Below are 26,197 nucleotides of genomic sequence, written 5' to 3' on the forward strand. Positions count from 1 at the left end.
GCAGTTGGATGCCTTGCATGGCAGTCCGGCTTTTCTGAGAGCGTTTTCACAAAATGTTCTGCATCACAGGTTAATGTATAAGACAAGTTGTAAGTGGAAAGTTGGCAAAGTCCTTTGGAAACTGGCTAAAGGGCAGGAAACAAAGGGTAGCAGTAAAAAAAAAAAAAACCTAAAAGGATGTTAATTGGGGAGTGCTTCAGGGAATAGGGTTGAGACTAGCTGTTTATTATTTACATAAAAATTGCTTGGAGAATGGTACTGAAAGGGATTTTCATGTTGGCCAAGGAAACTGCATTAGAGGGTTATGTGTGGAAATGTGAATAGTGGAATTAGGGAAGGATTCAATTTATTGATGGAAGTGAAGAGGAACATTTTATAACATGTTGCTGTTTATCAACCCACATCCGTTTTGTTGGCCAGATCTCCATTTGAATAAAACAGCTTCAGCTTAAAACAACTCAAATCTCCACGCTTTGGGGGGCCACAGAAAGCACTTGAAGAGATTTCGGCACCCTACACACGGGGCAGGTCCTGAAATGAAATGGCTGTTATCTTTGACCTTAGAAACCTCTCTTTTAAAAGGAGCTGCAGGGCAGGTGGCATCTCCTAGTTTGCTAGAAGCAGAAGGTGCTACAAGCACCTGACATCCACATCTCCCTACCTCCCTTTATAAGAAACATTTTCTATCCTGTGGAGCTCAAAGTATCACAGAAATTTATTGTAGATCTACCCCAATAAGAAGCGAGCAGTCTTCCGCAAGCAAAGTTATTACACACTGGAAGTAACAACACAGTGACATAGGACTTGAAATTAGGAGCCCAGGGGTGACATGTGCTATCCTCGCTATAGCCTCCCCTACGGGGTAGTCTACACAGGCATCATAGAGGCCACTGAGCCCTTGGATTCTTTGTTACAGACCAGTAGGACTCCTCCGCGGCCTCAGTAGTCAAAGTGTGGTCCAGGGACCAGCAGCATCACATGGGAGCAAGTTAGAAATGTAGGCTCTCAGGGCTTCCCTGGTGGCACAGTGGTTGAGAATCCGCCTGCCGATGCAGGGGACACGGGTTCGTGCCCCGGTCCGGGAAGATCCCACATGCCGCGGAGCGGCTGGGCCCGTGAGCCATGGCCGCTGAGCCTGTGCTCCGCAACGGGAGAGGCCACAACAGTGAGAGGCCCGCGTACCGAAAAAAAAAAAAAAAAGAAAGAAAAAAGAAATGCAGCAGGCTCTCAGGCCCCACCCCAGAAGTGAATTGGAATCTCCATTTTAGTAGGGTCCCGGGCTGATTCCTGTGCACATCAGCATTTCAGAAGCACTGCTCTGAGACACCCAGGGACCACAGAAGGTAAAGCAGAGGGGATCCAGTTGCCGCTAGAGTCAAAATTGAACCACAGGAGTTCAGCAGCCTGAAGACAAAATTCTGGCGTTTGGGACTTTCCAGTCTGTTGTAAACTTAAGATTCCCCCCTCCTGTTTTCTCTAATTTGGTCTCGTAGGGCACAGTGCCTTCTCTAGAATGTACACTTCCCCTGCCTTTTGAGAGGAAGATGTTAAAAGCCAGTCCAGCCTTCCCCCGAGTGCTCCTCTCCTGAGTGCGGTCCGTGTGCTGCGCCATTAGCTGATTGTTGCCGTCTTGTTCACCAGCCACAAAGGCTGTTTTTCATTTGAGCTCATTTTCCAAAAACTCTGTGGGCAAGTGCGGGGCATTTTGTTGTTTTCTGCTGCTGGGTGTAGGCTGTTCGTCCATAGGACCGGCCCTGTGGCAGGCAGGGGGTCACTGGCCTGGGCAGACCTTCCTAAAACATAGGAGGCTTGGCTTTTGAAGATGCGGATGTGAACGTTCTGCAGGCCTCTTAGAATTGTATTCTCTCGAGATCTGAGATGACCTGACAGTGATGGTGTGTGATGGGACACGGGAACAGCTGCCTATACTCCATCCGCCTTCCCTCCCCTCCCTTCCCTTTCTTTCCCTTCCCCTCCCTTCCCCTGGCCTACACCTTTCACTCAGACTTGTTTTTAGAAAACAGGATAATGAGGTGGGGTTGAAAGAGTTGGAAGATTGATGAAATTGACCTGCCTTTGTCCTCAGCTCCTGAAGTGGTGTAGGCAGGGGCTGGTCCCATCAAATTAGCAGGGAATAGCAGTGAAATCCCAAACTCCTCTCCCTCCCATCCTGTCCGAGCAGGGGTGACATGGCGTTGTGGCCTAGTGCAAGTAAGCCTTGATTCTTATTATTATTATTTTTGCTAAGGTCACTATGTTCTTTTCCGAGAGTTGAGGGGGATGTTCAAATAGCCAAGTCATTCCAGGCACTAGAGGTGAGGACAGTCTGTTGAGACACACTTAGGAGATTCAGACTTGGCGTGTGTCCTTTGTGATTTAGGCTAGACTGAGGCTCCTCAAACCTGCGTGTAGTATCAGAGCCCCATCGTTGCATGCGATAAGTCCAGCCCCATGGGCCTCAGAGCAGGTAAGCCAAAAGGTATGAAGTGAGTACATGAAATAAAGTGTGTCTCCTTAGTCCTAAACCAATACATGCAGAGTAGCTGCCTTGGATCCTAGACTGGCCTTATCTCCCCTGCAGACTGAGAGCTCAGAAGCAGGGAAATCTGCTGTTTATCTTTATACTTAGATCACCTGGCACAGAGCAGGCCCTTAATAAATGTCTGTCGGATGGATGTGCAAAGGAAGGAAGGCAGCAAGCCTCCGGCTGCTCTTCTCGCTACCGCTGTATCTATTGTGAGTCATTGTTCCAGCCACATTTCAGGCATTACATTTTCAGTTAATTTCTTTCTTGTCAACTATTAATTTATTGGGCTCATTCACAGCTGTGTTTGGGGCCCGATATGTCTACACAAGCAAGTCTTCAAAGGAGGCTACCTTTGAAGGTAGCCACAAAGCTTGCTGTATACCCAACTGCCTTATAGCGCACACCTAAAAACCACTGGGCTGGGCGGGAAAAGGGAAGGGAAATCAGAAGCCAGTCTGCTAGGGGGAATAAGATGCTCCCAACTTCTTAAGCAGGGGTATTGCTGTTCATTTCAGGTAAGAGTCTACGATCTCTCCAGATACGAGCATGGAGCAGATGATGTGCTGATCTTGGCCACTGATGGACTCTGGGATGTTTTATCAAATGAAGAAGTGGCAGAAGCAGTCACTCAGTTTCTCCCTAACTGTGATCCAGATGACCCTCACAGGTTTGTGCATTTCTGTGATTGGAGGGTTGTTCCTTAAGCGGTCTTTCACGTGACTGAAATAAATAATAATCTTGCACTTTTCATCATTCATTCTGATATAGATGGTTTAGTAACCAAGCTGCAAAAGGGACTACACTTCTTATTAGAGGTACTTTCACAGCCAAATAAAAATCCTCCTTAAGTTAAACCTAGATACAGGTGGTAAAGAATTTGTTTTGTGAGATATTTCAGCAGTATATCTTTCTCAGATTCTTCCTTCATATCCTACAAAGTGGGAATAACCCACGTTGTGATCCTCCTCGTAAGAATGATAGCAAATGCTCCCAGCGTTCATTTCCATCCATTGAGGAACTGTTTCTTTCAAGAAACATTGGGAAAGGAGAGAAAGATTAAAGTAGGGATTCCTTATAACATGATGGCCGTGAAAACATCCTAAACAACCCTAGGTGACTCAGAAGTAAACAGAAATCCCCTCTGGAGAAAGGCACCTTTCTCTTAGAACACAAGGAAATAAGTCACCGTGAGTGAAAACCAGCAGAAACAATAGAGAGCCGAGTTGGACCTGTAAATATTATCGGATTTATCAGCCAAAAAATATAAATAAATATTTTAACAGGTTTCAGAAATATTTTTAAAAGCACTGAAATCATGCATAAGGTCAAAAGACTGTAAATGACTGCACAGATTTTTAAAATAAAGAAATGGGACTTCTGGAGATGAAAAATATAAAAATAGGAACTACAAATTCAATGGATTAAACAGATTGGAGACAGTTGAACAGGTACACTGATGAACTGAAGAACTGATCTGAACAATCCAGAATATGGCTCAAAGAGACAAAGAGGGAAAGGATGAAGTGAGATTGAGACTAGGAAGATAACTAAGAGGCTAAAAAGAATTGCAAAAGGAAATACTATAGAAAGTGGGAAAAAAAAAGTTCCAATCCAGAACTGTGGAATGATATTAAACCTAAGATCCAGAAAGCCCAACAGATCTCAAAAGCAGAAGAAAGAAAGAGATAATTTTAAGTAGATATTTTATAATGAAACGGAAGAATTTAAACAAAAAAGATACTAAAAGCAGCCAGAAAGACAAAACAGATACATAAGAGTAGCATTTACAGTGATAGCTGACTTTTCAAAAATAACAGTAGAAGCCAAGACAGTGGAGTTATATCTTCAGTTGGCTAAGAAAAGCAGCTCTCAATTTTTAGAATTTTTATATACAGTAAAGATATCAATAAAGAGGATGAAGTAAAAGCATTTTGAGGCAGAACAAAACTGAGAAATTTTACTGCCATCCAGCCTCCTCTGAAGAAGATTCTATAGGATGTCCTCAGATAAGAAAAGGAAATGATCCCAGACGGAAGACTGAGAAGTAAGATGGATTATTAAGCTATTAGTAAATAGGTATACTTAAACATATACTAACTATATAAAAACTGCAATAAGAATGTCTAATATGTGGTTAAAAATGATAAAATACTGAATAAAAACAGCATAATAAATTGGCCAGTGGAGATAGTAATCAGCTAAAGTATGCTATGGTTCTACTTGAAAAGAGGTTAAAAGTGTTTAACTTTAGACTTGAAATGTGTTTAAATAGCTAAGAAAGCGAAAGAAAGAATAGAAAGTGTAATTTTCAAACTAGTCAAGCCCATATAGAATTAAAAACCAAACTTCTAAACAACTTATAAATCAAAAAATTGTAATAAAAATTAGAAATTACCAGGGCCTAAATAATACTACATATCAAGACTTTAAAGGCTGAATTTTGAGCCTTCCCCCCCCCACCAATTTAATGAGCTATGCATAGGTGAAAAGCTCTACTCATCCCTGACCTGCCAGAAGTGACTATATTCCTTCCATATCATAAAAGAACTTTTTCCAACCCTCCCAACCTCCCAGTTCCCCAGATCACAGGGACCCTGCCCACAAGCTCCAGGCTTCTGACCACAGAAAAAGAAAAATAGCCCCTTAACCAAAGAGAAAGTTATTCCTCAGAGTAAGATCTAGAAGCCTGCTTTGTGCTACTGGGCTAATTCTGCCCATATTATTCCTATAAACATGTACACAGGAATTCTTATAACTTCACAGTTCTGAGGGGCCACAGGAGTGGAGCTGTCTACTTATGGACTGTGTGCTCTTTTCCTGCATATAGGCTGTTAGTAAACCACTGTCCTAATTTAAAAATTTAGGTCTGCGGTCCTTATTTCAACAACGGCATCTAGATTAAGAATTAAAAACAACAAAATAAACCCAGGAAAAGTAATGGAAGGAAAAATTAAAGATAACAAAAAAGAGAACAAATATACAATAAAAATAAACAGTAAAGCCAAAATCTGTTTCTTTAAAACAGCTAACACATTAGGGAAATGCAAATCAAACCACACTGACATACTACCTCACACCCATTATGCTGGCTATTTAAAAACAAACACACGAAGAGAAAAAAACAAGTGTTGGTGAGAATGTGGAGAAATTGGAACGTCTTGTGCATTACTGGTGAGAATGTAAAACGGTACAGATTCTGTGGAAAACAGTATGGTGATTAAACATATAAATATATCCATTAATTCTACTTCTGGGTATGTACCCCAAAATGAGTGAAAGCAGGGACTCAAATAGGTACGTGTACACCCATGTTCATAGCAGCATTATTCACCATAGCAAAAAGGTGGAAGCAACCCGAGTGTCCATCAACAAATTAAATGGGATAAACAAAATGCGGTATATAATACAATGGAATGTTAGTCAGTCTTAAAAAGGAATGAAATTCTCACACATGGAGGGACCTTGAAGACATTATGCTCAGTGAAATAATCTAGTCAGAGGAGGACAAACATCGTATGATTCCACTTACATGACGTCCCTAGAGTCGTCAAATTCATAGGGACAGAAAGTAGAATGGTGGTTGCCAGGTGCCGGGCCGGGGGGATAGGGAGTTGGTGTTTAATGGTTATAGCATTTCAGTTTGGGAAGAGGAGAAAGTTCTGGAGATAAACGGTGGTAGTAGTTATACAACAATGTGAATGTACTTAATGCCACAGAACTGTACACTTTAAGATGTTAATTTTTATGTTATGTGTATTTTACCACAAAAAATAATTTCTCCAAAAAAAGCAAATTAAAAAGAAAACTAACTAGATAAATTTCCCTTAAGACTAATCAAAAACAAGGGGGTCCAGCAAATAAATATTAGCAATAAAAAACAGTCATAAGAGATGCGGCAGTAATGAACCTATACATATTCTTTAATAGGAACATTGTTAAAATATTAATTTTTCCTAAATTGATCTTTAGAGTGAGTAGAATTATAACCAAAATTCCAGTGAGGTATTCATGGAACTTTGTAAGCCGATTCTGAGATATATATGGAAGAACAAAATGCCAAGAATGTTTGTGACACTTCTCAAAATCAGAACAATTAAGATGGTGCAGAAAAATTAAAAATGGGTCCTTCCCTCACACCATACACTAAAATCAAGTCCAGGCAAGTTAAGACTTAACTGTGAAAGGAAAAGTAAATACAACTTTTAGGAAATAGCATAGGAGACTATTTTTATGATCTTATAGTAGAGAAGGATTTCTTAAACAAGATACAGAAAGCACAAACAAGAAAAGATTGATAACCTTGACTACATTAGGATTACCATCTTTGCTTCTTCAAAAGACAACATAAAGAGAATAAAATGGCAACGTGATAGCTGGGAGAAGATCTTTGCAATTTGTATAACCAAAGAGGGATTCATACCCATAAATACAATGAACTGTCACAGATCCAGAAAGACAACACAAATAACCCAATAGAAAAATGAGCAAGTACCCAACGGTCATCACACAGAAGAAAATTAATGGCCAATAAATATATGAAAGAAACTTCAACAGTCAGAGGAGTAGAAATAATTAAAAACATGTAGAACAACTGCAGATGGATTTGTGAATTTGTAGAAAGACTCTGAAGACGGCTTGGCATATGCATATCTTATAACCCAGAAGCTCCACTCTTAGGTCTGTACCCTGGAGCAGTGGTTCTGAAAGTGTGGTCTTTGGGTCACATGGCATCAGCATCGTCTGAGAACTTGCTAGAAATACAAATCTTCAGGCTCAACCCCAGATCTACCAAATAAAACTGCAGTGGTAGGACCCAGGGATCTGTGTTTTAACAAACAACCCAGGTGTTTTTTCTATTCTGGTGCTGGTGTAATTCAATTTATACAAAAAGGTATGCACACAATTGTTTTTATTATAAGAATTGGAAGCAACCTGCATGTCCAACCATAGGATGGATAAACAAAGAATGAAATAATTCACAGTCCTCAGATGAGAATGAACCAAAGCTGTGATCTTTAACAGGGAAGAATCTCAAAGAGATAATGTTGAGTTTTATAAGCCAGTCATAGAAGAATACACATATTATGATTCTAGGAAGCTAACAATATATCACTTAGGGATACAGATATTAAAATTATAACAAAAAGCAAGAGAATTAACCCCAAATTTGGATAATGGTTACCTTGGGAAGAGAGGTGTCAGAGGGGAATGTGTGCTTGTGGAGAGGCCCATAGTGAGCTTCTGAGATATTTGCTGGCAATGTTCTGTTCCTTTAGCTACATGGTAGATGTATGATTGTTCATGTTATTTATAACTGTATATCTTTTTCATACATCTGTTAGTATGTTAGCTATGAGAGGCAGTGTAGTCTAGTGGTTAACAGTGTGGATCTAGCCAGACTGCCTGAGGTTAAATCCTGGTTCTGCCCCTTCTAGACTTTGTGACCTTTGTGACCTTGGGGAGGTCTCTTAACCTCTCCATGCCTCAGATTCCTCATCTGTAAAATGGGGGTTCCAGTAGTCCTGACCTCATCCTTATATATAAAGTGAAGTGCCTGGTATATAGTAAGCACTACTGGGTATTTGTTGTTGTTATTCTGTGTTTGTTGCTATACTTATATGTTTCCTATCTTTCACAACAACAACAAAAAATTCCTTCAGGAAGAAATTAAAGCTAGACATTCTTTCTCTTTCTAGAATTGTGTGTATAAATTTTCTCAGGCACAAAGGAATCGATGGTACTGCAAATAAGATTCTTTTATTTGAATTCGAAGACATTTTGTTTCCTGTTGAGCTTTTAGTTTTAATCTGTGTTTTATATCCTACTTGTTAGCAACATTCTCCTGTTGATTTTCTCTACTGTAATTATTTTCATAAAGCTTTGCGAAGCCATCTGACAGGTATGAGTGAAAAGGCACCCAACGCTTTTTAAAATCTCTCCAAGCTGGCTTGGTTTTCCTTACCAGCCCCCGTCTCTCCATGGCAACAAATCTGCCCTCCAGGGAGTGGTAACCTGTGGGCAGTGCTGTCACTGGGCAGGGGTATGCCAGGTCAGAATAGGTCCCTAGGTTCATGAGATCTGTTACCTACAGGGCTTACAGGGATCTCCATGGAACAAAAGGGCAGGAAAGAAAAAAGGTTTTGAATTTGCCTTTCAGGGAAGATGGCAAACCAAAGCCTAAGAAAGAATCCTGTGTCAGATAGATGAATGAGTGAAAGGAAAAGTTATAAAATCGGCACAGTTTCATTGCTAAGAGATGAAATATCTGGCTGGAGATCAGAAAAATTCTGGTTGGTTTTTGACATCTTAAAACAGTGAGACCTTATGGGGGAAGGTATCTTCTTTGCCAAATAATTCCCATTCAGATTCATTCATCTGGGAAATATTAAGGACCTATTTTATGAGCCATGGCCACTGGGGAAGAATTTGTGAAGAAAACAGACCAGGTCCCTGCCTTCTTGGAGTTTAAGGTCTAGAGGTTACAAGAGCATAAGGAAGTTAGAATATGAATGATTAAAAAGATAGCACAAGGGATAGGCAAGAAAGCTTCCCACTAGAAGGGATGTCTAAACTTAAACGTGAGGCGTAAATGAGTGTATGTCAGTCAATGCAAGGTGGGGCAACATCAGGGAGAGAGAACATGGTGCTTTCAAGGAACCCAACAGTCAGTATGGCTGCCTGGGGTTAGTGTGGGGTAGTGTCCGCAGATGAGGCGTGAGAGGTGAATGGGGCAGGTCGTGTCAGACCTCAAGCACTGACAAAATGAATGAATGTGAAGATTAGTTGGAGGGAAGAGAGTCTGTGATAATGATATGGAATTTGTGTAATTCATTCATTCTGATCCACAGTCAGAAAACATTCTGGACAATCTGATGGTGAAAATATGAGGTATGGATTGTTTCTCTACCCCTCTGTGCTCCTTAGTAATTTAAGCCATATTGGGAAATCAGATAAACTTAATTTATTTCAAACTCAGGCCTTAGGCATTACGTAAAATGATGTTGTCTTTCATGTGTGTGCCATATTTGCATGTATCTTTGTGATTTGGAAGGAGGGTACCACACTCACACCCAGGCTTAGTGTGTTTCCTTGGGAGGCGCATGGAGAGCTCAGTCCCAGAAGCCACGGCAGTGGGTTTCCTGACGGTGCCCTCCCAACCGGGAGCTGTTCTGACCTTGTCATGCAAAGTAGAAATAGGAGTGGAAGTCGTCCTAATAACTTTTAGCCTAGGTCATAATTTCTGTGATGAAGAAAGACCCGCTATCATACCCTTCCCGTGGCTCTATGAGCTCTTACTCAGCCAGAAGGATACATTTCTCCCCAGATGTAGCCCAGGACCACAGGTTTGCCTATTTAGTCATGTGAGTGGTGGGAATAGAGGGTTTCTGGGTCCAGACCTGAGGGGTCTGACCAGGCTGGCTGATCGTTTGATGGAAAATGAGAAAGGGAAGTTGCACTCTACAAGGTGGGCCTCCTGAGAGATAGGAAGGGCAACAAAGCAACAAGAACAACAAAATGTTTCTTCATTTGACGTTTTGAATGGGCCTGTTTTGAGTTTTGTTTTGTTTAGAAATTCAGCAGGACAGAAGGAGGCAGGGCATTAGTCCTGTGACAGGAAGGACTTGAAGGCTTTGCCATTTGATCATTTGGCTTTGTTCATGTTGTGTGTAGGTTTTTTCTTTTTCTTCTCCTCTTCCTGGCAGCCATTCTTGACAGATTGCTGGCACTGTCTTCCTCTGATGACATCCTTCCCAATAAAACATTTAAAGTACCATCTCCCCCTCCAGGATGCACTGTGAGGGAAGAGGTGATTAAGAGAGAGAGATGTTTGCGAAGTTCTGACCCTCACACCATCCTCTCTGGCAGAGGTGGGGTAAAAATGAGCTATATGACCTTCCTGACCCCAGCGTATCTTATTAAGTCCTTTTGCTGTTCTGAACTGTCTCGAGAAAGGAACCAGAAAATTAAAAGGAGGCCTTGTGGACAGGCCAGAACATGAGTGCAGTTGCCCTTTTTCTTTCTTTTCTTTTTACTGGATTATGCCCTGAAGTGTAGCAGAGCTGGCAGCTCCGTGCATCCTTTGTGGGGTCATGAAATGAACCGTTGATAGGAAATATACCAAGTTCACATTTTCAGGTGGCGTGGTTGGAATTCACGGGGGTTGGGCTACACAACCTGTCATTCTCTTTACTAATTCCAGTAAGATTCTCTTAGGAGGCCTAAACATCCTGCAAAATTTGGAAAGGGTGCTCAGAGAGAGGCGTGGAAGGGGTTTTCTGAGGCAAGATATCTCAGACTGATTATCTCCTCTGTAAGGCTGGAGGTTTAGTGGCAGGTCTCCCAGAAAGAATATTCAAAATGGGCAAGTACGTAAATATGCAAAGAAGATGCTTAGTAATGTTAGAAAGGAATAAATTGTTAATATTACTAACGGAGATAGGTGTGGGCAAAGCTGAGTGGACCTTGGGCCAAAGAACACATGAAAACATGTCATGGATTTACATTCCAAATGCCCAGGCAAGACTTAGCAAGGATTTTTTTGCCCAGTCCTTCATTTCCCAGAACCTGTCTGTGGAAACCTCATCTTGGTAACTTGGACCAAATGACCTTCAGTGCCCCTGCCATGTCACTCTGGGGGCTTATGAAGGGGTATTACATCTGTAAGTACCAACATACTGTAAACTCCAGACAGCATCTCCCTAATAAGAGAAGCCTTCTGGATGGTCACGCTTCAAATGTTCTTCATATCCATGCTGTCCTTGGCTCTGATAACTGTGTACCACATTGATGAGGAAGAGATTAATCAGTAGAAAGTTAACAGTAAAACACCCACCAAAACTGACAGCAGGATATTAATGCAGGTATTAAATGCTAGTTTGTATTACCTTGATAATATGAACCATTTTGGCAAAAGACAAAGGTTCTTTTTATGAGATGTTTCTGTGAGTTGGCTGAACTAACTTCTCCCACTGCCATATGGTTTTTTTTTTTTTTTTTTTTTTTTTTTTTGCGGTACACGGGCCTCTCACTGTTGTGGCCTCTCCCGTTGCGGAGCACAGGCTCAGCGGCCATGGCTCACGGGCCCAGCCGCTCCGCGGCATGTGGGATCTTCCCGGACCGGGGCACGAACCCGTGTCCCCTGCATCGGCAGGCGGACTCTCGACCATTGCGCCACCAGGGAAGCCCTGCCATATGGTTTTGAAAAACTATGCCTCAAATGTAAAAAGAAAGGGTTCCTCCCATCGCCGGCCCCAACCTCACATCAGTTACAGGTTTTAAGAACAAATTGGTGAGTGTTTTATCTCATGTTGAAGACTAGATAAAATCTGCATTTTTGTTTCTTTTGCAATGTTGAGCATATTCAGATCCGTGGGAATGTGGACGTCAGCCCACCATCCTGCCTTTGGCAGCCTCTGAACTGCCCACTGCCAGGCCCACCTTTCCTTCCTCAGTGCTGTTGATATGGCCATTGGAGCAGAGCTGTGTGGCCACTTAGTTGGAACATAAGGGCATTTTATTTATTTAATTTTATTTATTTATTTATGGCTGTGTTGGGTCTTCATTGTTGCACGCGGGCGTTTTCTAGTCGTGGCGAGAGGGGCTACTCTTCATTGTGGTGCACGGCTTCTCGTTGTGGAGCATCGGCTCTAGGCGCGCGGGCTTCAGTAGTTGTGGCACGCAGGCTCAGTAGTTGTGGTTTGCAGGCCCTAGAGCGCAGGCTCAGTAGTTGTGGCGCGTGGGCTTAGCTGTTCCTCGGCATGTGGGATCTTCCCAGACCAGGGATCGAACCCATGTCCCCTGCACTGGCAGGCAGATTCTTAACCACTGCGCCACCAGGGGAGCCCCCATCGGGGCATTTTAAAGGGCTTCCCAGGGACGATGCAGAAGGAAATAGTCTGATATGCCCCCTCCTATCGAAATGTTGCTGTTTGGGATTTGAACTAAAACTCACACCACCTTGAGAAACCAGGAAGCTGGTGCTGGGGCAGAGAGGTGGACGAGGCCTAGTGGGTGTTCTCGCCATCTCCCATGGGGGTGGTGAGCTCTCCCTAGTCCGTGGCCTTGCACCTGCTGACACACACCCCCCCAGGGGACACAGGGACAGTGTTGTGGGCAGCGGCTGTCGCTGTTCCCGTGTCTCAGGGTACTCCACCTGAGTGAAGTCCCCACACTCCAGGCGGGACAGAAGCTGGTGTGAGCACCTTCAGTGGCTTCAGAGCCAGACAAGGGACACATGTGGCTCAGCCCCCAGCAGTGAGCCTGAGGCGGGCCTCCTCCCAGGACAAGTTGCCTGGTTCTGAGCACAACAAAGAGCTCCCTCCAAGTCACCCGCCCTCACCCCACCTACCCCGTTACCATAGATCCCTGCCAATGTTCCCAAGCTTGGGAGAGCTTTTCTACCTCTTAAATCTCAGAGGCCTGCTCAGAATGCAAAGAGGATTTCTTCTCCTCTTCCCATCATACTCTATTACTACGGGGCCTCAGCAGATGGAAGCTGCCTTTTATATGCAAATATTCGGAACCCATTAATTCCCCAGTTCCTGCCACCTACCCTCCCTCTTGTAAGACCCTGTCTGTACCATCCAAATGGCAAATAGAAGTTCCTGCCCAACTAGAACTGTTGGCTTTAAGGCCAGTTTACAGCCTGAGGCCTGAAACGGACTTATTTTTGACACTCCAATCTGCTGATTCAGATGTGGTCTTGTGGGAAGAGACTCTACGAAAGGTGGATGACTGCGGGCAAAACTCTTGGTGGGGGAGAGAGGCCTTTTATGTCTAATGAGGGAAATGCTTTAGGAAGGTTCTGTTTACCCCGGCAGGACCTTTGAGGCATGCACTAGCATTATTCCAGATTCGAGAGGCTAAGGAGTTTTTCCCCAGCGCCCCCGATGTGGGCGGTCGTGCAGCCAGGCTGGGACCCGTGGCAACCCAGCCCACACCCGGGACCCTTCGTACACCCCACCGAAGAGGTGAAAGAGCTAAGAAGTGCCCAGAGGTGGCAAGGACGACAGAGACGATGGAGGATTGGCCCTCTGGCCTCCTTCCACCCTGACTTTAGCGTCAGTGGTTGTGAAAAGAGCCTCCGGCCTTCCCGTGGTCCTTCAGCCCCTCTTCCTTTTCTGCTTTTCTTCTCTCCCCTACTGTCCCTCCTCTGCTCCCTCTGGCTCGGCCCGAGGAAGCCTCTGCGCCAGGCCCTGTGCGCCTGCCAAGTCAGACCCCTCCCGACCGCCGCCCCTTTCAGCAGAGCTCGGCCGATCGATATGGAAAGCTTCAGCCAGAGAAGAAAAATGCTCTCAAAGTACAAAACTGGTCTCCCTGGGAGACTCTCCGTTAGGAGGGGTGAGTACCCCAGCTGCTCCCGTACTACTTCCCGGATGCGGTCTGACCAAGCCTTCCGCGTGAGGCCCTCAGGCCGGGCCCTGCTGCCGCCCCACAACCAGCTTCCAGAATCACGGAGCTCCTCGGCCCCTCGTCATCCCGGCCGGGGTGTAACGGAATCCACGACGCTTTCGCTGTCATCCGCTGCGCCATGTTCTTCTCCGCTGCTCCCCTGTATGTTCTGTATTTGTATTCCATGTTTTGACTCAAATTCTCTCCCGCTGCCTCCTGCGCCCTTCAGTCTCTGGCGCGTGTGCCTTTGTGTTCAGCACCAAACTCCGTAGAACCCTCCTGTCTTACTGCCACATGAAGCAGTCTTTTTTGTTACCAAACCAGACAGCCCTTGTCAGGTAGAAATTGCAGGAGAATGAAATGGGGGAGAGGAGCAGCAGTCCTTTCCCTCCAGAGGAAATGTCTCTTCTTTTCCTCAGGTACCAGTCTTGATAGAAAGCAACCTTAAAGGTGGTTTCCTGCCTGGGGCAGATGGCGCTTGACTAAGGACGCTCGTGAGTGCTAAAGTGTCCGTCAGCCTGGCTGAGATGGGAGCTGGGGCCAAAGAAACCTTCTCCTAAGAACTGGGTGCCTGGGGTTGTGTTGAGGTGATCAGCTTATGAGGAAGGATCCCCACAAGTGGCCTCATTTTACCTAAACACCATTTGTGACTTCATTTCAACACCGTGTCTCCTGTAGCGTGAAGGAAACCAGTCCTAGAGTTCAGCTGCGCTGTTCAGTTCCTGCAGGCAGCGTCTAAGCAGCGCCGTTCAGTTGTCCGTGCAGACTGCTCTTTCACAGGGGGGACGCCGCATTCGCATTCGCCAGGGAAGCCTCGCAAAGAGAAGTCAGGTGGAGGAATCCGGCTCCCGGCCACAGTGTTGGAAGCAGTGGTCCAAGGCGTTCTCCCTAAGCTTCCCGCTCAGGTTGGGGCATCCTTCCTGCAGGACGTGGATGATGGCAAGAACCTGATGAAACTGAGGTTCTGTGAGGAGGGGGGTGGGTAGGCCCGCCACACAGGAAAGTGTGAGGCTAAACCTCACACCACACGTAGGGTGTGGGGATCCTAAAGCCAAGAATCGCACCTACAACGTGTTCTAGAACTGGAAGAACCCATAACGTCCCCCAGTAAAGGCACACTTAAAAATCTCTGTAGATAACCCAAGGCACACGGTAAACAGCCCTACTGAAGAGAGGCTCCTATCTTACCTTCAAACCTACCACGAGAAAGGATAACTAGATACAACAGAGCCTTCCCTCTGTCCCCCCAAAGAAAACCTAACAGAACGGGATGAAAGAAACTTTAAACATGTACAAATAGAACCATAAGGTAAGAAGAGACGGATTTGGAAAAGAACCAAATAGAAATTTGCAATGGTGAAAAATAAGTCATTGAAATAAAGTAACTCGCTGAATGGAGAGAATAGTAAACTGCTAAAGTATGAATTAGTGAACTGAAAGATATTACCAAGAGATTTTAAAAAAACAGGAAAGAGGTTGAAATCTGGAACGTAAAATGAGAAGGATCTAACAGGAGGAAATATAAAATTATGGAGAAAACATAAAAAATAGAGGGGAGTCAGCATTCAAAAAGTTCATGGTTGAAAATTTTCCAGAATCAGAAATATCTTCTCAGTTTGAAGGGGTAAAACTAATTTCCAACCATGATAAATAAAAAGAAATCCTCATTATTATGTCTCAGTGGAACTTCATACCATCAACAACAAAATATCAACAATAACAATTTAATAAGCTACCAATGAGAAAAGACGTTTACTTATAAAAAAAAATGAAACAAGGGTTTCTCTGGTGGTGCAGTGGTTAAGAATCCGCCTGCCAATGCAGGGGACACGGGTTTGAGCCCTGGTCTGGGAAGATGCCGCGGAGCAAGTAAGCCTGGGCACTGCCAACTGCTGAGCCTGCGCTCTAGAGCCTGTGAGCCACAACTACTGAAGCCTGCACGCCACAACTACGGCAGCCCACGTGCCTAGAGCCCGTGCTCTGTAGCAAGAGAAGCCACTGCAATGAGAAGCCCATGCACTGCAACGAAGAGTAGACCCCACTCGCCGCAACTAGAGAGAGCCCGTGCACAGCAGCAGACCCAAAGCAGCCAAAAATAATAAATAAATCAAATAAATAAATTTATTTTAAAAAAATGAAACAAGACAGACTTCTCAACAAGAGAGGTCAGAAAAGATGAAATATTATGTCCAAACTGCTAAGGTAAAATAAGTCAGTCTAGAATTCTATACCTGATAAAGCTATGATCCAAGATTAAAGGCAAAAATAAAGATTTTTGTGGCCCCAAAACTTGGTGAGTTTATCCCTCACAGACCACTGTTAAAAGCATTACTAAAAATGTACTTCAACAGAAGGAAATCAAGTCCAGAAGAAAGGAATGGACTTCGAAAAGCAAAGAAGTTACTATGTTGGTTTATATACATCATAATAATTACTTAATAGGAGTTTAAAAACAAGGCAAAATTAAAATACTAGGCAATAACATTACAGATGAAAGAAGGCATTCTAATATCTTTTTATTTTCTGGAGAAGGACACAAATATTGATTGACATATATTAAAAACTTAAGCATAGCTGCTAAAACAACAGAAATAATCAGTTCTCAACTAGTAGAGAGAGGAAAAAGGTATTCAAGAAAGCAAACAACCTGACAGAAATCAAAGGAAGGAAAAATAGAAAATACTAAATAAACTTTATGTATGTATGTGTGAATGGTGGCAAAAATAAATTCAGAATAGCGGTTTTTACAACAGGTTTAACGTGCATCTTAGTAACTATAAAGGTGAGATTTTATTTTAATTAGCCATCTACCAATAATGAAATACACTTTAAATAATACAAAGTTTAGAAGTCCTACAGTGCCTTGTGGAATTTATCATTGGCGAATATCAGGTTGAGAAGGTAGCACTGAAAACGACTACGATTTCTTACTTAAGAGACTGGGGACAGCATTAACTAAGGATGATAGATGAGAAAGTCCCACCTTGGCAGTGAAAGTAAGTTAACATTTATTGACTCTTCCTGAGTCCTAACTGGGGCCTACCAAGGAAAGTAAGAAGAGCTGTGCCACGTGTCATGGAAGCCCAGACATAGGAGAACTTGGAGTGTGCCGTGGTGTGGTGGGCAAGCCAACCTCAACACCTCCCACCTCTGCAAACAAAAAGGAGAACTCAGAAGAATAGACAGGAGATGTCAAGAATAAAGAAGATGGCCAGAAGTACGGTGTCTGTGCTGGAGAAAGGTCAAGTGGAATGAGCACGGAGAAGTGTAGGAGGCTGGATTAGCAGGGTATTGGGCCTACTGGTAAGAAATGAAGGAAGAAAAAGGGAAGTAAGAAATGGAGGAAGCAAAAATGGGTCTTCTCTCTCTTGAGAGTTCACCGAAGGGAAGACAGAATGGATGACAGAGAGAAATGCAGGCTCAAGGGACGTTATCTTGGCATAGGCAATAACCAGTTTTGAGAAGAAAACCTTAATTTTCTAGAGCCCTTGGGTTTCCTGGGTAACCATCTTTTCTAGGTGACCTAATGCTGCTTTTTAAAATACCAAAGCTAATTTTGACCATTTTTTCAATACCCAAAGTCTCCAGCAATAGCAATATCTGGATGGTCTCTTGCCTTTAACTATGGATGATGCTCTTATGTGACTTAAATAAAATGAGGTAGGCACTGTTTTGATTTTAACTTTTTTTAACTGAAGTATACTTGATTTATAATATTGTGTTAGTTTCAGGTGTACAGCAAAGTGATTCAGTTTTAAATGTATTTTTTTCAGAATCTTTTCCATTATGGGTTATTGCAAGATACTGAATATAGTTCCCTGTGCTACACAGTAAATCCTTGTTGTCTATCTATTTTATATATAGTAGTATGTATCTGTTAATCCCATACTCCTAATTTATCCCCTCCCCCCTTTCCCTTTTGGTAATAACCGTAAGTTTGTTTTCTATGTCTGTGAGTCTGTTTCTGTTTTGTAAATAGATTCATTTGTATTATTTTTTGGATTCCACATATAATATTTTTCTTTCTCTGCCTGACTTTATTTAGTACGATATTCCCTAGGTTCATCCATGTTGCTGCAAACGGCAATATTTCATTCTTTTTTATGGCTGAGTAATGGTCTATTGTGTGTGTGTATACACACACACAAACACACACACACCCCACGTCTTTTTTATCCATTCATCTGTTAATGGGCACTTGGGTTGTTTCCATGTCTTGTCTATTGTAAATAGTGCTGCTGTGAACACTGGGATGCATGTATCTTTTCAAACTAGAGTTTTCATCTTTTCTGGACATATGCCCAGGAGTGGGATTGCCAGATCATGTGGTAGCTCTATTTTCAGTTTTTTTAAGGAACCTCCATCCTGTTCTCCATAGTGGCTATACCAATTTGCATTCCCACCAACAGTGTAGGAGGGTTCCCTTTCTCCACACACTCTTCAGCATTTATTGTTTGTAGACTTTTTTTAAAAATTAATTTATTTAATTAACTTTTTTTTGGCAGCATTGGATCTTCGCTGCTGTGTGCAGGCTTTCTCTAGTTGCAGTGAACGGGGGCTACTCTTCGTCGTGGTGCGCATGTTTCTCTCGTTGCGGAGCACGGGCTCTAGACGCACCGGCTTCAGTAGTTGTGGTTCACGGGCTTTAGAGCGCAGGCTCAGTAGTTGTGGCTCGCGGGCTCTAGAGCACAGGCTCAGTAGTTGTGGTGCACGGGCTTCGTTGCTCCGTGGCATGTGGGATCTTCCTGGACCAGGGATTGGACCCATGTCCCCTGCATTGGCAGGCAGATTCTTAACCACTGCGCCACCAGGGAAATCCTGTTCATTTAACCTTTCATTTAACCTTGTTCTGATCTCAGCCATTGCCCCATGACCGCCAGACCTGTGATTACCACAGAGACCGGTCCTGACTTCCTTCATCTGTTTTTTTAACATTTTTAAGTAACTTCCTTTTGCTGCCAGCCATCTTTTCTCTTACTTGCCATAATCTTCTGTGTCTAGTTTGCTCATGAGCTGAGTTAAGGTGTGTTCAGCCCTGACAGATGAATCTACGAACTAGTATATTGCCTCAGCCAGCTTTCTGAACTTGAAAGGCTAAGGTCTAGACCCTGGTCAATCACTAGGGTAATAAACATCAACTGATATTGATGGTAGCCTTTCCCTGTGAGGTTTTATCTCAGACACACAATTCAATATAAACCCAAGAGTAACCTGGGGTGAGCATCTGAGAGCTCTTCTGAATATAGTATATGAGTGGCAGTATGTGGATAAGGGGGCATGTATTTGCCTCTTTAGCCAAAGGCCTCTTTGGAGTCCTTTCTGTTGATTTCGTGATCCCAGTAGGAAGGGAATCCTCAGAAGGCTAACTGGTGGCCCCTTCCCTCAAGTGTAACTGGAGATACTTCTGCCTCAAAACGGATAATTCTCTCAATAAGGATAGAAAAAGGTGTCTCTCCTACTCACCTACCACCCATCCTCTAGGAGGAAAGTCACTTATTTTGTATTAACTAAAATAGCCTCTCTCTGCCACCTTTAGTGTGTGCTACACCTCTCTCTGCCTGGGCTGTCTGAGTAGACTTGAGTCTCAGAGACTCCACAGCCTCGAATCTTGACAATCCTGAGATTATTTGCTACAGACCTTGTTCTTAAGTAATGTAACAATGGGGCTAGATGCAGGTCTCTTTTAGCATGAGAGTCGCTTAATCCATAAGGGGTTTTAACAGAAGAAATGCAAGAGGCTTCTGGTGTTCTGAATCCCATAACTCACAGTTCTGAAGGCAAGGCCGAGTGACATTCCAAGCAGGGAAAGGCCACAGTAACATCAGGGTGGTCTGTTGTTTAAGGTCCACAGGCTGGCTTCCAAGAGGCCTTCCTTACAGGGTGACATTTATTATCTTGGTGATTTACCAGAGGCTGGCTTTTAGCTTCTTAGGTTCGGAAACTGGTTTAATCAACACTCAAAGAACAGATTCATTATCAGAGCTGGGCTCACCTTAACCAAGCTTTCATGATTGATCTGCAAACTGAAGAAATGCCAGTTGACGTTTATATGGAGAAATTGGACTGACGTTCTTAAAGTACAAATGACTAGCTCACTCTTTCTCTGTCGGCAGGCCACACAGGGAGGCAGATCATAATTAGAAGGTTATATGGTGAACATGAAATCAAAATCGAGGGAAACTGTATATTCTATGGCAGAAGCTAAGAGTCATCCATCCTCACTAAATATGGTCCTAACAGTGGAACTAAATTTCTTTGAAATCTGTTGGATAAGACTCCCTCTGCCTCAATCTGTATTTGGACAGACACCTGCCAATGTTTTTGTCTCTTTGTTTTAGGCCTCCAGGCTAACCTAGGCTACATACACCCAAATCACCTCCCACATTAGTCTTTTTCTAGATTTTAATGCTTTCTATCCATTTATGGCATAGTCATTAATTCTTCTTTGAGTTTATGCTCTAAGTCTCAGTGAGCAATCTTATTTTCAAATTCTTGGGGATCCCTCACTGTACTTACAGTGGTGAAGAGAGAAGAGTGTGGCATTGATGAGACGGTGGATGGTACAGCTTGACCACACCGAGGTTTCCCAGTCATGTACCAATAAAACCTTTGCATTTTTACTATGCTCCTTTGCTACCTGTGCTATCATTAACATTTTTCTTTAAATCAACTCACTTTTTAAAAACTATTTAAAAAGGAGATTTACCCCTACCATAAGTGGAAAATGACGATCCTTTGTCCTAAAAGCAATGTGGCTCTAAAAATAAACATTGGAAACAAAAGTTCTTATTTTTCCCGTATACTTTTTTAGCTACACACTGTTTGCTGTAGAAAGCTCTGAGCCTGAGCAGATATGTGTTAAAGATACACCAGCACGAAACTGGGACTCTTTTGTTGACATCAAAATTCTCAAAAGAGGACTGAAAAGCAGAACAATTTAGGAGGTTATTTATTGTATGTAGAATCTTGTCCCTCTACCACCTAACTAGTAGTCTCACATTAGGCATCACACATTTGGGAAAAAGATGGCCTAGGTTTTTGTGACTTTAAGGATGTTTGAAAACAGTTCATACAGCTGTAGTGATGCCTCCTTCCCAGCCTCGCCTGACCCCCGATTCTGCCTGATGCCACACTGACAGTCTCATTCCTGCCTCTCCCTGTACAGGTACACACTGGCGGCTCAAGACCTGGTGATGCGTGCCCGTGGCGTCCTGAAGGACAGAGGATGGCGGATATCCAATGACCGACTGGGCTCAGGAGATGACATCTCTGTATATGTCATTCCTTTAATACATGGAAACAAACTGTCATGAAAACAGCCCAGGGTTTTAGAAGGACAGAAGGGAAGAAAGCTGGGATGCCTCTGGGCAGGGCGGGGCTGGGAAGTGCCCCAGCAGAGTTCCAGATGATGCCACCTCTTCCCTGCCCAGGTGGGAAGCTTGCTGCTGAAAGGCCTCTGGCTGAGCTCCAAGAGGACCCTCGGGCTTCAGTTTCCTCTTTAGTAACAGGTCTGGATACTCAACAAGAGCAAAACATAAAGGCTACGACTGAGTGCTGTGTTTCTGTCGGTTCCTTTCATAGGCCTCCTAGGCGGCCATTGCCCATTTGGGGGCACATCCATCATATTTATTTTATCCAGAGTAGCTGGGGCAGCCCTTTGCGGGTGTCACTGGCAGAAGACTCTTCCGCCTGCCAAGCTGCCAACTTCCCTACGGGTTAAAAGTGCTGCATTGGAGAGTTGGGGATCATGCCTCAGAAGATGTAAGCGCCCATCTTCTAGTAAGCCTGAGATTTATTTCAGGGAACACTATCTGTGTGTGTGTGTGTGTGTGTGTGTGTGTGTGTGTGTGTGTGTGTGTGTGTGTGTGTCTCTCTCTCTCTCTACTGTTTTTTGGTGCCGGTGGGGTGTGGCAGGGAATTTTTTTTTTTTTGACATTCCTTGAATCTTGTTTTCCTTCCATAGAACAGGTCTGGGACTTTCCAGGCCCGTGTTGAGGAATCTGTGTGTCCAAGTCCAGCCCAGACTGTCCCCATATCCCGTAACCCACACCACCCAGGCCGCCATCTGGAGCGGTGCCCTGGCTGATGGAGTTCAGTCTTTGTTATGTAACAGTTTTTCCCTGAGTTGCATTTTCTCACCAAATCAGTGTGTTTTTGTGGAAATATGGGTGTTTCTCTGGACCCACAGTTCCTCTGTCATCTTCAAGGGCCCCCCCTGGTGTGGGTGAGGTCTCTCCGGGAGAGTCTGGATTTCGTTTCTGGAACGGTTGGCCCTCCCCCACCCGCTGTGCCATAGGGACAGACACAAAGCAGAGTTGAAGCGAGCAGGTTAAGAGGTTCCTTGTATCAGTCAGTTCACCACACCCCATCTGAGGACCACTCCTCCATCTGGATCCAGGTTCCGTGGACCAGCACCGTCCCCAAGCCCCCTCCAAGTAACATGTTAAGGAGAAGAGTTCTGTCAAGCGCTGTCTCTGCCTCCCCATCATATCTGGGCAAGGCCCGCTCGGAGTGGCCGTTTGATAAAAGTGAATTTGAATCAGGCTGACTGGTCATTCTCAGGCTGGACCCTCTGTTCCTTCTCCACGGAATCATGTCCCAGCCCCCCAGGTACCGAGACCCCTGTTCCCACTGTCACTCCACCTCTGGGTGTTCCTCACAAGGGCAGCGGCAGCCAGCCTATCAGACCTCCCTGGTGCATCTCGGCCGGGAGGACTCGCAAAACAGATTTTTAGAAATCACTTTTAGGCAGACCGCTTCTGGGCATGGGGGACCTTATAGAGCAGCGTCCAATCACCGAGTCTTCTCCCTGCAGACCTCCTGTGGTAGCGTCACCATCTTGACTACTTTTTGTAATAAGACGTGCTTCCCACCCATGAAAGACAGAGGTCATTGGTGTGATTCCCCCCAGAAGGCTGGAGAGCCAGTTCCACTTCTCCTGTTTGTTCAGTCCCTTCCGCAGAGGGGAGGACAGGAACCTTTCCTCTGGGTGGTGGGTCGCCTGCGCTTACATTCTTGGAATGTAGCTATTTTCTTAGGAATGTCCTGGAGCCTTCCTGCTTCGGAATGTATTCATCCCACAGTGTGGAGACAACCGCTGGTCTGGCAGGTGAAGTATGGCGGGAATTCACCCACCGAGTGTTTGCCAAAATGTTGTTTGGGAAGAACTGGACTCACTGGTCCCTTGTCGGGAGTCATCGTCATCTGACGGCTTCCCTCCTCCTTCAGGAAATCTTAGCCACCCCCAGCGTCTCTGTGGGGAGAAGTCTGTGGTAAACCATTTGCTGCCCTAGCAGAACAAGATGCTCTGGGGAAACAGGCAGGCATCCTACAACAGCGTGGTCCGCTTTCTGTTGCTGCTCTGACTCTCAGAACCACGTACGAATTCGGAAATGAGAAAGTTGTACATGGAGGGCTCTGAGCTGCCTTCTTTGGGAGGCTGTCCTCACAAGCAGTCACCTCTCCCCCGTGTTTCCACTGCCTTTCACTTCTTTTATTTCCTGGGCTTCTATCTGGGCCCTACCTTGAGCTTCTCTGGTTTTACTCAAGGCACCAGAGTCAGAGTTTGCCTGTGCATATCATAGAGATGTCATGACAGCCTGGACTCAATTCTCCAATTCATTTCCTGCCAAGGCATGTCTCAGCAAAAACTCTGGAAGCCCCTGATTCAATTTATCCTAAAGTTTTGAGTATTTAGTCCTACTGGATTTAGTTAGAAAGGTGTCCAGGAATTCTCCTCATAAGCCCCCTTGGGTGGAAAGATCTTAGTAGCAAGCTGAAGCCATGTTGTCAGTTTGGGGGATTGGAGGGAAACCACAAATGAGATGAATAAATCAAATGTGGAAAAAAAATGATTTGTTAATGCCCGCGGCAGGTCTGCCCAGCACCGATATTGCTCTGTGAATTGAGCTTACTCAGTTCTAGCCTCATTTTTCCCCCTCGGAGCATTCCTGGAAAGGTCAAAAGGCAACACACTCAAAATTCTGCAGAACATATTTGTACGTGGTTCTGTGATCTTGCGTCTCTGACTTACAGTCAAGTCTGCTTGCCCTAGTAGCCTCAAAGGAAGTCTTATTTAATAGAAAGCTTTCGATTTCCTAGTCAAGTCTTTACGGTTATCTGGGGGGGAGGGGTGTGGCCACTTCCTTGAATGAAAGCCTCTCTCAGTTCTAAATCTCTTTGCTGGACTGGCACTTGCTCTTCAGAATATTTGGTGACACTCTTTTCCTTAAAGAGAGCAAACTTGCCCTCCATCCACACTGTGGCATTTTGTCAGGCAACAGGCAAACCTGTGTTCTCTCAAAACCTGAAATCGGAGCAGTACCAGACCCAGAAAACTGGAGGGTGTGTTCTCCTGTGGTTGAGCTTGCCTAACTGCTGTTCTTACAGAGGGAACAGAGAAGTGAAAGTCGGGCTAGGCCAAGTACTCAGCTGTCTAATAGGACAGGGCCCCCAAAGTGGGAATTTGTTATTTTCCACAGTTTACAGTTTTGGGGAATTTGGGGTATTTAATTTTTTAATCCCTAGCAATTTACCTCCATTAGGCTGCATGAGGTCAGCTGTGCTCATTCTTTTTGTGCTCTTCTAAGTATTCATTTACTTCTTGGAAAGAATCACAGCTGTCAGTAGATACTGGTGGGCAAGGATGAGAGTCCCAGTATCCAGAGTTGGCCTCAGATCTTGGCCATTCGGGCAGGGTTTTCAGTTCACCAAGAGCACTAGCGTGGAAACACTTGGAAAAAAATCTCTCACATCTTTACAACTCTGGTCTAACCTCCTTCCTCATCTGCCAATCAACTTTATTTACAAGGCCACGGGTAGTCAGTGGTTTTCTTTCCACCACAGTCTGAGGATCTTACCTTTCCTTAAGCAGCTCCACTGTTTTCAGACTGAACATGTTAAACTTTAATGAGATTCTATTTTTGGTAAGTTCGTGCTATTGGGACACATGAAGAAAGCAGTGAGAGTCACTATCTATGCAGAAACCCACCAGGCTGACCCTAAAAGGTAGCAGATCTAAGAAAATACTAAAACAGTGTCTGGCCACCGGACAGAATTTTACATTAGGAACTTGGATTTTTGAAGATTTTCAGTTGCAGAGACGTGTCACAGCCTGTGCGCCATAAGCCCCCCAAGTGTACTTTGGTTCTGTGTTGGGTGATGTGACTTATGTGCATACACTGGGATTTTTCAAGGGACACTACATGAGCAGCCCCACCTGCCTCTTCTGTAAGTACCGTGGTGGCTCTTTGTGGTTTGAGTGTCAGTCCAGGGAGTGCTGCTCTTTATAATCCACATGATTTGTGTAAATAGCTTTAATTTTGCCTTTGAGTCTTAGATGTTTTGTTTATGTAGCGCCCAGGTAGACAGTGACCAAATGAGGCTTTAAATCTATTGTTTTCTACTGTGATGTACTTGAAGGAGAATCTCGTGTCCTCCACTCTTCCAGTCTTCCATAGTATTTTGTGTTTGGGGTGTCCTGAGGTTACTCTATTACTCCTGTTTTGCCTCCACTTTCTTTGTTTCTTTCGGAAACCCAGGGAGGTCCACAGTGGAGATCATTTGTAAGGAATGTATCATGGTCTGGATTTCCAAGAAAATACCCTACGTACAGTGAATGAGAGGAATCTGCCTGAAAATGGTTTCGGAACCATGTACCTTTATGCTTTGTGATTGTGAAACCTTGACTTTTGTAACCCAAAAATGAAAACCGTTTAGTAAAGGGGATCTATTTTGTGTGTTTTGAAACTTAGGTGCAATGTTCCCTGGAAAAAGCTAGAGAAATGTATATGCTCAATGCCATTTTAAAATAAAATATTATACATATGTATATAGGACACCTTTAGCAAAACCTTTTTGTGTCATTTCGTTTAATTCACTAAGAAGTGTCTTCATACCAGGTAGTGGAATGAGTTGAGAGGGTCATGGCCTCATGGGGAGTCATCAACTGTGAACAGATTCAAAATCAGACGGGAATGGATGCCAACACTATAAATCTTCACAGGAATCAGCAGTAAGAGCTGTACATTTCACCAGTGCCTTTAGAACTACCATGGATATTACTCCCAAGAACTACTCCCAACAGGTAATTCTTTTTTTTTTTTTATTTATTGAGGACAACTGACAGCATTATATTAGTTTCAGGTGTATAGCATAACGATGCAGTGTGTACATATTGTGAAACGATCATCACATTAAGTCTAGAGAACATCCATCACCATACAGCATTACTAACTTTTTTTCCTTGTGATGAGAACTTTTTTATTTTTTTTTGCGGTA

The 26,197-nt window shown here is 44.0% G+C and overlaps 1 protein-coding gene across 3 annotated transcripts in view; it reads left to right on the plus strand.

Moving 5' to 3' along the window:
* PPM1H (protein phosphatase, Mg2+/Mn2+ dependent 1H) overlaps window positions 1-25,748 on the plus strand; it is a 271,045-nt gene extending 245,297 nt beyond the window's left edge. For 2 of the 3 annotated variants that reach the window (XM_032645110.1, XM_032645108.1), the window contains 2 exons: window positions 3,043-3,194; window positions 21,084-25,748. In XM_032645110.1, the coding sequence (XP_032501001.1) occupies window positions 3,043-3,194; window positions 21,084-21,231 (300 nt within the window). In that variant the 3' untranslated portion in view covers window positions 21,232-25,748. Of the gene's footprint in view, window positions 1-3,042; window positions 3,195-9,375; window positions 9,416-21,083 lie in introns of those variants that run through there. The other variant, XM_032645109.1, reaches the window with a different exon arrangement.
* The last annotated feature ends 449 nt before the right edge of the window (window positions 25,749-26,197 follow it).

Source organism: Phocoena sinus, chromosome 10 (genome assembly GCF_008692025.1).
Source record: "Phocoena sinus isolate mPhoSin1 chromosome 10, mPhoSin1.pri, whole genome shotgun sequence".
NCBI lineage: Eukaryota > Metazoa > Chordata > Mammalia > Artiodactyla > Phocoenidae > Phocoena > Phocoena sinus.